Here is a 12,938-nt window from a genome sequence, read left to right on the forward strand (position 1 = left end):
GATCAGCCGACATGTGCCCGAAAACACGCGGACACGACCTGTTATGTATACTTGTATATGGGATCTATGATTTTATTAGAGGCCGCCATCCATACCAGAGTTTAGTGCCCAGGACGCGGTCATTTAGGAGTCTACAGGCCGAGTCCATTCATCAATCCAACCACATTCCCTTTCACTATTCGCAGTCTTCCTACAACTCACGAATCTGAGCAGGAAAATATAAATATCAGAATCTCCTTTACTTCACATCAAGACTTGGATGTCTGCTCTGTAGTATCAGCAGCATAATAGGGTATGACTGTGCAGAAACCTCTATGTACGGCCCAGTGCGGATACATCCCCGAACACTCCGGGTAGATTTCTGTTCTCGATTAGAATGAGAACAGCATCAACTAAGTCCAGAAACAGAGATTGAACGTCTTGATACCCCAATGTACAGCGTGTGAAGCCTGCAGTGGCAGTCACACAAGCACAGTGCCCATTAGCACACAGCAGGACAATGCAGCCTTTCATGTAAGATGTGGGCGGCTCTGATAAGAGCCTTTGGGGAGTTGAGATAAACAAGAGAACACACTTAACCTCCGAAGCCGTAGAGAGTGCGGCCCTGGCGCTTCAGCGCGTACACCACGTCCATGGCGGTGACGGTCTTCCTCTTGGCGTGCTCGGTGTAGGTGACGGCGTCACGGATCACGTTCTCCAGGAAGACTTTCAGGACACCGCGAGTCTCTTCATAGATGAGGCCGGAGATGCGCTTGACGCCTCCTCTGCGGGCGAGACGGCGGATGGCAGGCTTGGTGATGCCCTGGATGTTATCACGGAGCACCTTCCTGTGCCGCTTGGCGCCGCCCTTCCCGAGACCTTTCCCTCCTTTACCGCGACCGGACATCTTGCACGCAGTCAACAGAAAACGATGACTGATCAGTGCAGAGTCCTTCCTTTATGTAGAGAGTGAGCGGACCGGAGCGAGAACAGCAGAGATGACGCGCTTCCGGGGCGTGATTTCTAGTAGTTAGCTCCTCCCTTTTGTTCCCGATTGGTTGAACACAGAACGGTTGCAGATTTTGAATTTCCCGCTTATTGTTCTGTTTTTTTTTTTCCGCGCTTCTCTATTCTTCTCCTCATCTGCGCCGCTGCTAGATCTGTTGGCTATTTTGATTTTTACTTTCATTGTAGTTTCCTGTTGCTACTTTTCAGCTTCTGCCACATGTTTGAAAGTTGAATAAAAATATATTTTAGGGGCAATGATCTCCAGAAAACTCATCTGCTCCCGGGCAGTCACTCATCAGTACACGACTGGCGGCCATTACCGGTCACTACAGAGCAGTGAGCTGCATGTAGCCAGTCCCCGGGCGGCGCCAACCCTGGAGAACATGGGGATACTCAAATATACTATAATTACATAACGATCCACCCACCACAAATGTGATCTGTAGCACCACAGCAGCGCACTGGGAGGGATCTGCTCCGATCAATGTCAGGCAGATTCACATAAGGCGCCATCAGGACTGTAAACCCTGCAGCTTGGAAGCTGTGCACTCAGTGAGATGTCTCGATAGTAGCCGCACCCAGTGTTCTATGAGGAGTCGGCTTCCTTCAGGAGCTTTGTCCCCTGTATAAACTGTACTTATCCCTCATGGGTGTACTTGTCCCCTCAGAGGTGTATGATCAGGGCCATCACATTGTCACTTCGGAGCGGCATGATCAGTGCCAGCATCTTTTCTCCGCAGAGCTGTATGATCAGTACGACCACTTCTACAGCTACAGGCAGGAGGTCCGAGATAGGAAATGTTCCACCATGTATTGCAGAAAAGAGAGGAAGCAGCGGAAACATATGGACAGCGGTAAGGTGCCTGACACTGGCAATGTAACTGTCACCAGGGCCCAACCACAGCAATGTCATCCATGATGTGCTGGAAGGAAGTATTGGCTGGAGAAATACAGGACTATGCTGCCATAACTCTGCCGCTAGTAATGATGACTCCAATTATCGTAACAATGTCACTAATGCCGGGAATATGAAGAACTGATCCTCTGCAGCTATAGGAAGAGCCGTGAGTGAGGAGTTGGGGCGCTTTCAAATGTAAACCTAAAATCCTGTGATGGAGGACTGGATCAGGCTGTGTATATGCAGGTACGAGGTCCACTATGCCGCTGCCTGGATTATCGGTCATCATAGCCTGAGACTTGTCTTACTTCCCACACACACTGGGGCCCCCCTGGCTGCTCCCTCCTCTTTAACTCTTGGAGTTGGCACCGCGGATCTGAGGAAAAGCTGCTCGTTCTTAGCAATTCATGGTGTGGCAGATAACGAGATCACTCAGCACTTCGGCATCAAGGCACTGACAGGTGAGGAGCCCCTCTCCGTCCACTCATTACTGACAGGATCATTGACAGCAGAGGACCCAGTGCCCCGGACATTAGTAAGGACAAGTGACCTATAATTGGCAGAGTAAGATGTTAGGAATGAGCTCGTCTTGAGGGAGGATTTGGTGGCTCTGAAAAGAGCCTTTGTGGTACAGTCAGGTGTGGAGGACAGATCTAAGCTCTCTCCCCACGGATCCGGCGGGCCAGCTGGATGTCTTTGGGCATGATGGTGACCCTCTTCGCGTGGATGGCGCACAGGTTGGTGTCCTCGAACAGCCCCACCAGATAAGCCTCACTGGCCTCCTGCAGGGCCATGACGGCCGAGCTCTGGAAGCGCAGATCGGTCTTGAAGTCCTGGGCGATCTCTCTCACCAGGCGCTGGAAGGGAAGCTTACGGATCAGCAGCTCGGTAGATTTCTGATAGCGGCGGATCTCACGGAGAGCGACTGTTCCTGGCCGATATCTGTGCGGCTTCTTCACGCCGCCAGTGGCGGGAGCGCTCTTCCTGGCAGCCTTAGTGGCCAGCTGCTTGCGGGGAGCTTTCCCTCCGGTGGATTTACGGGCGGTCTGCTTGGTTCTGGCCATAGCTCTGTATAGAAGAGAACAGGAGTGATGAGGGGATCGGCGGGAGCAGGGTATTTATACTCCTCTGCTCCTATTCACGCTCCATGTGGACACGCCCCCTGCGCACCATTGGTTATTTTGAAGAACGTGAGCAGCCAATAACTGGGATGTCACTGACCAATCATTGTTCAGAAGATACTCACCCTGATTCCCTGTAAATCCCTCCTTCTTAAAGAGTGGACGGGGATCTCTCTTCACTTTTTCCGACTGCGAATACAGGCAGCGTCACACCGTGTCTACATGCGTCTTCTACAGCAGGAGCCGCAGATCTGTGTTTCTATATTCCCAATACCCGGAGCTGTACCGTGGCTCCTCTATCAGGAGGCTCCGATTCTCACATCGCAGTAATAACCGCACCCCTCCTCATTCACTAAACAGACGGTTTACATGCGCTGATGAATGATTAGGAGGAGGCAAGAATTAGATTTCTGTAGGACATCGGCCCCTTCCCTCTGTTAATTACACTCATCTGTCAGCTCGACCGGTGTGATCGGAGCGCAGCTCTCTGCGGATTGCGGGAGAAGCGTATTCATTGTCGCACTGGAACAGCTCCCTGTCCACACGGTCATCTAGAAGCGCCAGCAGAAATACGGGCCCTGATCATACAGCTCTGCGGAGGAAAAGAGCGGAATCGTAAATTCTGATGAATAGAAAATCCCAGTGGGGACAAGTGATCAGTTTTATTATTAATGTGGTCCCCACTGATGACTCTACTCGGCGGTTCGTTAATATTCACTAAACTTGAATGTGCCTGGTAAGTGATGCGGAGATTCCCGCAATAAGGAGCTGCAGAGCTACAGATCATCCCCGGACACACCGTGACAGCTGATGAGTGATGACCCTTTCTCTCGTTGTGCAGAGCCAGTGTCATTATCAAAGTCAGTGTCAGTGGGAATGGCCTGCCTCCCTCTGTGCGTTTTCAATGGCTGTTTTTGTACAGGAGCTGTAGGGAGGAGAGTCCTGGCTGCTGCTGCTGTATGTGGTGCCAGATCTTTCCCAAGCCGCTCCGCTGTCAGGGGCCCTTGGCACATTCCTTGTTATATGTAACAAGCGCAGAATGAAGAGGGGAAACGGGAATTGCTCGCTGTATAACAGAGGGAACTATCGAGTCCATACAAGTTACGGGGCCACCGCTAGTCTGCGAATCATAGGGTTAATAAACTTGTGATTAAATCACTGCGGGAGGGCAGAGATCTCCGATCGGCATAAGGGCGCTAACTGGTCAGTATCATTGGCAGCAGAGTACAGACACCAGATGTTACCGAGCACAAGTGATCACTGGGCAGATGAGAGGAATGAGCTCGTCTTGAGGGAGGATTTGGTGGCTCTGAAAAGAGCCTTTGTGTGTTACATAACAATGGCTGCAGCTTATTTCTTAGCCGCGGGCTTCTTGGCTTTAGCCGCCTTCTTAGCCGGACTCTTGGCAGCTTTGGGTTTGGCCGCCTTCTTAGCCGGACTCTTCGTCACCTTCTTGGGTTTCGGAGCTGCTTTCGGCTTCTTGGGGCTCTTGGCTGCCTTTTTGGCCGCGGCTGCTGCGGGCTTCTTTGCCTTCTTAGGGCTCTTCTTGGCCGCAGTCGGGGCCTTCTTGGGCTTCTTCGGGGATTTGGCCGCTTTCTTGGCTGCTGGTTTCTTGGGCTTGGCCGCAGCCGCCGGCTTCTTCTTGGCCGCCTTCTCCTTGGTCTCCTGCTGCTTCTTGTTCAGCTTGAAGGACCCGGAGGCGCCGCTGCCCTTCACCTGGAGGAGGGCGCCCTTGGTGACCAGACCCCTGACGGCCAGCTTCAGGCGGCTGTTGTTCTTCTCCACATCGTACCCACCGGCAGACAGAGCCTTCTTTAGGGCGGCCAGAGAAACCCCGCTGCGCTCCTTAGAGGCGGACACGGCTTTCACGATCAGCTCGGAAACGCTGGGACCGGAGGGCTTCTTGCTCTGCTTGGCGCCCCCTGCGGCGGATTTCTTCGGCTGCTTCTTGGACTTGGCGGCCGGTTCTGCGGGAGGAGAAGCGGCGGCTGGCGCGGTCTCTGCCATCTTGTAGTAACTAATGGGGGAAACACAACTATCTCCTGGAAGGAAAAAATCACTGAGTCCAGAGCTGGCGGCGCCTCATATATGTACAGTCACACTGCGCACTGATTGGCTGACGAGCTGCATCGCCCTGAGCTTTTATTGGATGATATTGGACGCTGACCCCGCCCTCTCTTGTCTGAGCCAAGAGAAGCTCCGCTCTCCCTTTGTGTTTCCCTGCCCGGGATCAGAGCCCATTACCGGCCAGCAGGGCGCGCTGTCTCCGTATCCCCTCCTCCTGAAATCTCCCCTACATGTCTATAGCTGTCACTGGCGGAGGAGGCAGAAAGGAGCCGGGAGGAGGCCCGGGATCTCCCCATAGTCCTGGAGCAGCTGAGAAGCCAGGAGGTGACACAGGAGGCGGCTCCCGCCCTGTTATATCCAGTGTGTGCAGTGTATGGGGGAAACAGAGAAAACAGAACCTTTCATTCTGAAGCTAGGACATTACAGACCGGCCAGCAATCCCAGCGTGTTTACATCGCTATTTTCTATATACTGCAGCATATGGAGCATGAAACGGGTTTGCCGAGTAATCAGAGCTATATGGCAGAATACAGCACTATATAGAGGTCGGGTTTGCTGCAGTATCTGGTGTGTATTCAGCCTTGTGCGATATTCACAGCATCATCTTGGCGGATACAGCACAATATGGGGGTATGTGGCGCTATAAGCGTGGTATACAGCATTACATGGGTGTATACAGTGTTTTATGGCAGAATACAACATTTTGTGGGAAAAATACAACAGTATTTGAATTGAGCGTGTACAGCAGTGTAGAGGGCAGATGCAGCCATAGAGAGATTTTATGGGATGCCTGGATATTTCTATTATCTATTAGACTCCTGTATGGAACGTAAGTGGCCAGTGATCGCAGGACACAAACATTTCCGATATCTGTCCGTCCTGAAGCTACGTGTTACAGAAAGACAAAGAACGGGCTCCAGCGTTTAAAGGCTGCAGTGTTAACCACTGAGCCACCGTGCCGCTCAACATATAAAAACTCCCGGAACCAGAGCGCAGGAATAGGAAATTGTAGCCTCTCACTTAGAAGATGTGGGCGGCTGCGGCTCTGAAAAGAGCCTTTGGGTTGTCAGGACAGATTGTTGTTTTTTTTATTTTTTTTTAAGTTAATATATTTGTTTAGAAACCGTTTCTGAGCCACCAACATCTACGTGCAGGGTTACTCTTAGTTTCCTGTGCTGTGATCTTATGTCTCCTTTGCGCTGGTGACTTCTCTATTAGAACGCTCTTGTGTTATTTTCATCGATGAGCAAGACAGACAAATGTGCAGAATGTCGGATGACAATAACGGATAACACTGGTCTGCGGTTCCGGGTAAAGTCCTCTGGTGCTGTGTATGGGCGGATGGTTCTGTTACGACTTTTGGTTTTGAAATCCCCGCTTTGTGGCTTCAGCTTCTTCCTGCCGCTCTTGGTGTCAGGACTGGCGGCTATAGGGCGATGTTTGCGTGCAATGATGGCTTGTTCTAGAGTGCCTCAAATGTATCTGTGGTTTTCCAGATAAGGAAGCAATATTCACTGGATAGCAAAGATGGAGTTCGGTAAAGCTGTGGGTTCCCGGTCAAAGGAGGGGGAAGCCGCATTATTCAGACTCTGGGATATGCGTGTGATCTGGGACTAGGTTTTTTTTTTCCGATATCTTGACCTAAAAAGACTAACCTGGTTTTCCAAGCAGATCCCTCTACAGCTCTAATAAGGGGGCAAGTCCAGGCGTTTTGTAAATCTGTTAAGATGTCTAGAAACCTAAGATCGTGCTATTATTTGGCGCTGATTAGTATCGGGTAGGGTTGAGCGACTTTCATTTTTTTAAGATCGAGTAGGGTTTTGGGAAACCCGATTTTGTCCAGAGTCGAGTCGAGTGCAGTCGGCCGATTATCGCTAAAAGTCGGGGATCGACCGAAACACGAAACCCAATGCAAGTCAATGGGGAAGCATAGTCGGCAGTGAGTGGAGGCCAGGAAAACACCTACAGTGCCCATTTTAATGCCAAAAACATCCATTCTTGTTTCTGAAGCTTGCCAATCTTAATTAACTGTATAATAATAGTTGGGCATAGGGAATTGGGTGAAAGTTGTGGGGGGAGTAGGGCTGGCTCAAGTTTTTCGTGGGCCCAGGAAATGCGGACTACGTCACGGCGGTGTTGCAGGGAAAGGTAAGTATTTAAAAGTTGCAAGTGCTGTGATCCTGAGCAAGCAGGGGGGGGGCCCACTCGTTCGCATTGCCACTGGCACAGGGCCCCTCAAAGTACGGCGGTGTGTTTGCATGGCGGGGGCGCCTCCCACCAGCAGCGACACTTTTGCGTACTCTGAGGGGCCCTGTGCCAGTGACGTCGCCAACGAGTATGCCCCCCCACCTGATGAAGGAACCTGCACTTTCATCTGCACCTTCCTCTTTGTCCCTGTGTAAGGTGGTATAACATGCGGGAAGGGGAACCTTACTTTCAGCAGGGACAGATTCTGGCTGTGTAGAGTACAAGGGGAATGTAGTGGTCTAGGTCAATGTACCAGCAGACTCATTTAGCAGTGGCTGGGCAATGGGCAGGATGAGGAGGAAACAGATATAGGGCCAAAGAATAAAGTAGGCTACATGCAGTTCAAAATTGGTAACAGGACTAAACAGGCGGCATTGCTTTGTTCAGTGGAGTAGCAAACCCAAGAGCAGCAGACACTGTTTCAAGGGCCTAACCACACTAGTAGGCCAAATGCAGTTTAATATCTGATAGTATAGGGCGAAAGCCAGAATGTGGAAGCTCAGCTTTGTTCAGTTGAGGACAACACCAGGGAGGGGCAGACACCTTTAGTAGGCCGGAAAAGCCTATTGCATTTTTTAAAATGGTAATTTGGAGCAGAAGGTTGAAGCTCAGCTTTATTTACTTGAGGGCAACACCAGGGAGGGGCAGAAGCCGTTAGTAGGCCCTAACCACCATTTTTTTTTTTTAAACCACATAATGAGAGCCGGAAGGTTGAAGCTCAGCTTTATTTAGTTGAGGACAACACCAGGGAGGGGCACACAGACAGACACCTTTAGTAGGCCTGAAAAGCCTATTGCATTTTTCAAAATGGTAATTTGGAGCAGAAGGTTGAAGCTCAGCTTTATTTAGTTGAGGGCAACACCAGGGAGGGGCAGAAGCCGTTAGTAGGCCCTAACCACCATTTTTTTTTTAAAACCACATAATGAGAGCCGGAAGGTTGAAGCTCAGCTTTATTTAGTTGAGGACAACACCAGGGAGGGGCAGAAGCCGTTAGTAGGCCCTAACCACCATTTTTTTTTTTTAAACCACATAATGAGAGCCGGAAGGTTGAAGCTCAGCTTTATTTAGTTGAGGACAACACCAGGGAGGGGCACACAGACAGACACCTTTAGTAGGCCTGAAAAGCCTATTGCATTTTTCAAAATGGTAATTTGGAGCAGAAGGTTGAAGCTCAGCTTTATTTAGTTGAGGGCAACACCAGGGAGGGGCAGAAGCCGTTAGTAGGCCCTAACCACCATTTTTTTTTTAAAACCACATAATGAAAGCCGGAAGGTTGAAGCTCAGCTTTATTTAGTTGAGGACAACACCAGGGAGGGGCAGAAGCCGTTAGTAGGCCCTAACCACCATTTTTTTTTTTAAAACCACATAATGAGAGCCGGAAGGTTGAAGCTCAGCTTTATTTAGTTGAGGACAACACCAGGGAGGGGCAGAAGCCGTTAGTAGGCCCTAACCACCATTTTTTTTTTTAAAACCACATAATGAGAGCCGGAAGGTTGAAGCTCAGCTTTATTTAGTTGAGGACAACACCAGGGAGGGGCAGAAGCCGTTAGTAGGCCCTAACCACAATTTTTTTTTTTAAAACCACATAATGAGAGCCGGAAGGTTGAAGCTCAGCTTTATTTAGTTGAGGACAACACCAGGGAGGGGCAGAAGCCGTTAGTAGGCCCTAACCACCATTTTTTTTTTAAAACCACATAATGAGAGCCGGAAGGTTGAAGCTCAGCTTTATTTAGTTGAGGACAACACCAGGGAGGGGCAGAAGCCGTTAGTAGGCCCTAACCACCATTTTTTTTTTTAAAACCACATAATGAGAGCCGGAAGGTTGAAGCTCAGCTTTATTTAGTTGAGGACAACACCAGGGAGGGGCACACAGACAGACACCTTTTGTAGGCCTGAAAAGCCTATTGCATTTTTCAAAATGGTAATTTGGAGCAGAAGGTTGAAGCTCAGCTTTATTTAGTTGAGGGCAACACCAGGGAGGGGCAGAAGCCGTTAGTAGGCCCTAACCACCATTTTTTTTTTAAAACCACATAATGAGAGCCGGAAGGTTGAAGCTCAGCTTTATTTAGTTGAGGACAACACCAGGGAGGGGCAGAAGCCGTTAGTAGGCCCTAACCACCATTTTTTTTTTTAAAACCACATAATGAGAGCCGGAAGGTTGAAGCTCAGCTTTATTTAGTTGAGGACAACACCAGGGAGGGGCAGAAGCCGTTAGTAGGCCCTAACCACCATTTTTTTTTTTAAAACCACATAATGAGAGCCGGAAGGTTGAAGCTCAGCTTTATTTAGTTGAGGACAACACCAGGGAGGGGCACACAGACAGACACCTTTAGTAGGCCTGAAAAGCCTATTGCATTTTTTAAAATGGTAATTTGGAGCAGAAGGTTGAAGCTCAGCTTTATTTAGTTGAGGGCAACACCAGGGAGGGGCAGAAGCCGTTAGTAGGCCCTAACCACCATTTTTTTTTTTTAAACCACATAATGAGAGCCGGAAGGTTGAAGCTCAGCTTTATTTAGTTGAGGGCAACACCAGGGAGGGGCAGAAGCCGTTAGTAGGCCCTAACCACCATTTTTTTTTTTTAAACCACATAATGAGAGCCGGAAGGTTGAAGCTCAGCTTTATTTAGTTGAGGGCAACACCAGGGAGGGGCAGAAGCCGTTAGTAGGCCCTAACCAAAGTTGAAGGCCAAATGCAGTTTAATTTCTGATACTATAGGCCGAAAGCCAGAAGGTGGAAGTTCCGATTTAGACAGTGGAGGACAATTTGAATTAGGGACTGCAGACAGACTTAGTAGGCTGTCCCCTGTGGACCATGCATCCACCACATTAACCCATTGCGCCGTAATGGACACGTAATCTTCCGTGGCCATGCCTACAGGTCCATGCGTCTGTTGTCAGGTGCACCTTTGTACTCACAGATTGCCAGAGTGCATGGACAATGCGGTCTTCTACATGCTGGTGGAGGGTTGGGATGGCTTTTCTCGCAAAAGAAGTGTCGACTGGTTAGCTTGTAGCGTGGTACAGCGTAGTCCATCATGGCCTTATTAATAGTAAATAAAATATATAACTAGGCTCTATGAACTTTTAAATAGGTTCCAGGGGTACACGGGCAGCATTGGTGTGGTCAGTGGAGGAGTATTGCAAGTAGGGGCTGCAGACAGGCTATCAAAGGCCTAAAATAACAAACAGTAGGCAGTCATGGCAGTTTTACATCGGTTACATGGATACACAGGCAGGCACTCCAGGCAGCATTGTGGTCAGTGGAGGAGTATTGCAAGTAGGGGCCGCAGACAGGCTATCAAAGGCCTAAAATAACAAACAATAGGCTCATGGCAGTTTTACAGCGGTTACATGGATACACGGGCAGGCAGCTTGGTGGTCAGTGGAGGAGTATTTAAAGTAGGGACCGCAGACAGGCTTCAAAGGCCTAACATAAGAAAATGGGCTGGCTGTAGGCACTTTATAATTGGTTCCAGGGGTACACGGGCAGCAGTGGTCTGGTCAGTGGAGGAGTATTTAAAGTAGGGACCGCAGACAGGCTATCAAAGGCCTAACATAACAAACAATAGGCTCATGGCAGTTTCACAGCGGTTACATGGATACACGGGCAGGCAGCTTGGTGGTCAGTGGAGGAGTATTGCAAGTAGGGGCTGCAGACAGGCTATCAAAGGCCTAAAATAACAAACAGTAGGCAGTCATGGCAGTTTTACATCGGTTACATGGATACACAGGCAGGCACTCCAGGCAGCATTGTGGTCAGTGGAGGAGTATTGCAAGTAGGGGCCGCAGACAGGCTATCAAAGGCCTAAAATAACAAACAATAGGCTCATGGCAGTTTTACAGCGGTTACATGGATACACGGGCAGGCAGCTTGGTGGTCAGTGGAGGAGTATTTAAAGTAGGGACCGCAGACAGGCTTCAAAGGCCTAACATAAGAAAATGGGCTGGCTGTAGGCACTTTATAATTGGTTCCAGGGGTACACGGGCAGCAGTGGTCTGGTCAGTGGAGGAGTATTTAAAGTAGGGACCGCAGACAGGCTATCAAAGGCCTAACATAACAAACAATAGGCTCATGGCAGTTTCACAGCGGTTACATGGATACACGGGCAGGCAGCTTGGTGGTCAGTGGAGGAGTATTGCAAGTAGGGGCTGCAGACAGGCTATCAAAGGCCTAAAATAACAAACAGTAGGCAGTCATGGCAGTTTTACATCGGTTACATGGATACACAGGCAGGCACTCCAGGCAGCATTGTGGTCAGTGGAGGAGTATTGCAAGTAGGGGCCGCAGACAGGCTATCAAAGGCCTAAAATAACAAACAATAGGCTCATGGCAGTTTTACAGCGGTTACATGGATACACGGGCAGGCAGCTTGGTGGTCAGTGGAGGAGTATTTAAAGTAGGGACCGCAGACAGGCTTCAAAGGCCTAACATAAGAAAATGGGCTGGCTGTAGGCACTTTATAATTGGTTCCAGGGGTACACGGGCAGCAGTGGTCTGGTCAGTGGAGGAGTATTTAAAGTAGGGACCGCAGACAGGCTATCAAAGGCCTAACATAACAAACAATAGGCTCATGGCAGTTTCACAGCGGTTACATGGATACACGGGCAGGCAGCTTGGTGGTCAGTGGAGGAGTATTGCAAGTAGGGGCTGCAGACAGGCTATCAAAGGCCTAAAATAACAAACAGTAGGCAGTCATGGCAGTTTTACATCGGTTACATGGATACACAGGCAGGCACTCCAGGCAGCATTGTGGTCAGTGGAGGAGTATTGCAAGTAGGGACCGCAGACAGGCTTCAAAGGCCTAACATAAAAAAATGGGCTGGCTGTAGGCACTTTATAATTGGTTCCAGGGGTACACGGGCAGCAGTGGTCTGGTCAGTGGAGGAGTATTTAAAGTAGGGACCGCAGACAGGCTATCAAAGGCCTAAAATAACAAACAATAGGCTCATGGCAGTTTCACAGCGGTTACATGGATACACGGGCAGGCAGCTTGGTGGTCAGTGGAGGAGTATTGCAAGTAGGGGCCGCAGACAGGCTATCAAAGGCCTAAAATAACAAACAATAGGCTCATGGCAGTTTTACAGCGGTTACATGGATACACAGGCAGCTTGGTGGTGAGTGGAGGAGTAGTGCAAGGAGTGTCTGTCCCAGTACTCCCAAAATATAAATAGATGTTAATGTCTCGCAAAACAACCAAAACAAAAAAAAAAGGTGGCATACTTAGGTACAGGGGTGGGCTCATCTACTGAGTTTCTGACATAGTAATTTGGCAGTAACTATTTAATGGTGCCAATATAGGACACAGACACAGACTACTTTAAGTTGCATCATAGATGTCTACAAATTTGTATTGTCAGTGCCAGACATTGAATGATGTCAGCGAATAGACTAAAGATTGGTGGAGCTGTGCGACATAATTTTGCACGTGGTAGAGCACATTTTGAGCTGGGGTAGGGGGGAACTCTCTTGAGGCCGGCGGGACCGCCCCAGGGCCCCTCATGTTACAACGGTGTGTCTGACGTTGGGTGCGCACCACCACCGCCAGAGACACTACATTGTACTATGAGGGACCCAGTAGCAATGCCGTCAACCAAAAGCGAGCACACCCACCTCTTCAG

The 12,938-nt window shown here is 49.6% G+C and overlaps 4 protein-coding genes across 4 annotated transcripts in view; all 4 read right to left on the minus strand.

The window, feature by feature from the left end:
* Positions 1-12,938, minus strand: part of LOC143773936 (histone H1.01-like) — a 213,435-nt gene that overhangs the window by 135,011 nt on the left and 65,486 nt on the right. The gene's annotated exons all lie outside the window — the stretch shown is intronic.
* On the minus strand, positions 565-886 carry LOC143773922 (histone H4). Its single transcript, XM_077261224.1, has one exon. It carries the CDS (start codon positions 884-886, stop codon positions 575-577), a length of 312 nt encoding a protein of 103 aa, XP_077117339.1. The 3' UTR covers positions 565-574.
* Positions 1,752-2,968, minus strand: LOC143776641 (histone H3). Its single transcript, XM_077266261.1, has one exon. It carries the CDS (start codon positions 2,947-2,949, stop codon positions 2,539-2,541), a length of 411 nt encoding a protein of 136 aa, XP_077122376.1. The 5' UTR covers positions 2,950-2,968; the 3' UTR covers positions 1,752-2,538.
* Positions 3,198-5,061, minus strand: LOC143776640 (histone H1A-like). Its single transcript, XM_077266260.1, has one exon. It carries the CDS (start codon positions 5,011-5,013, stop codon positions 4,357-4,359), a length of 657 nt encoding a protein of 218 aa, XP_077122375.1. The 5' UTR covers positions 5,014-5,061; the 3' UTR covers positions 3,198-4,356.

Source organism: Ranitomeya variabilis, chromosome 5, assembly GCF_051348905.1.
Source record: "Ranitomeya variabilis isolate aRanVar5 chromosome 5, aRanVar5.hap1, whole genome shotgun sequence".
NCBI classification, from domain to species: domain Eukaryota; kingdom Metazoa; phylum Chordata; class Amphibia; order Anura; family Dendrobatidae; genus Ranitomeya; species Ranitomeya variabilis.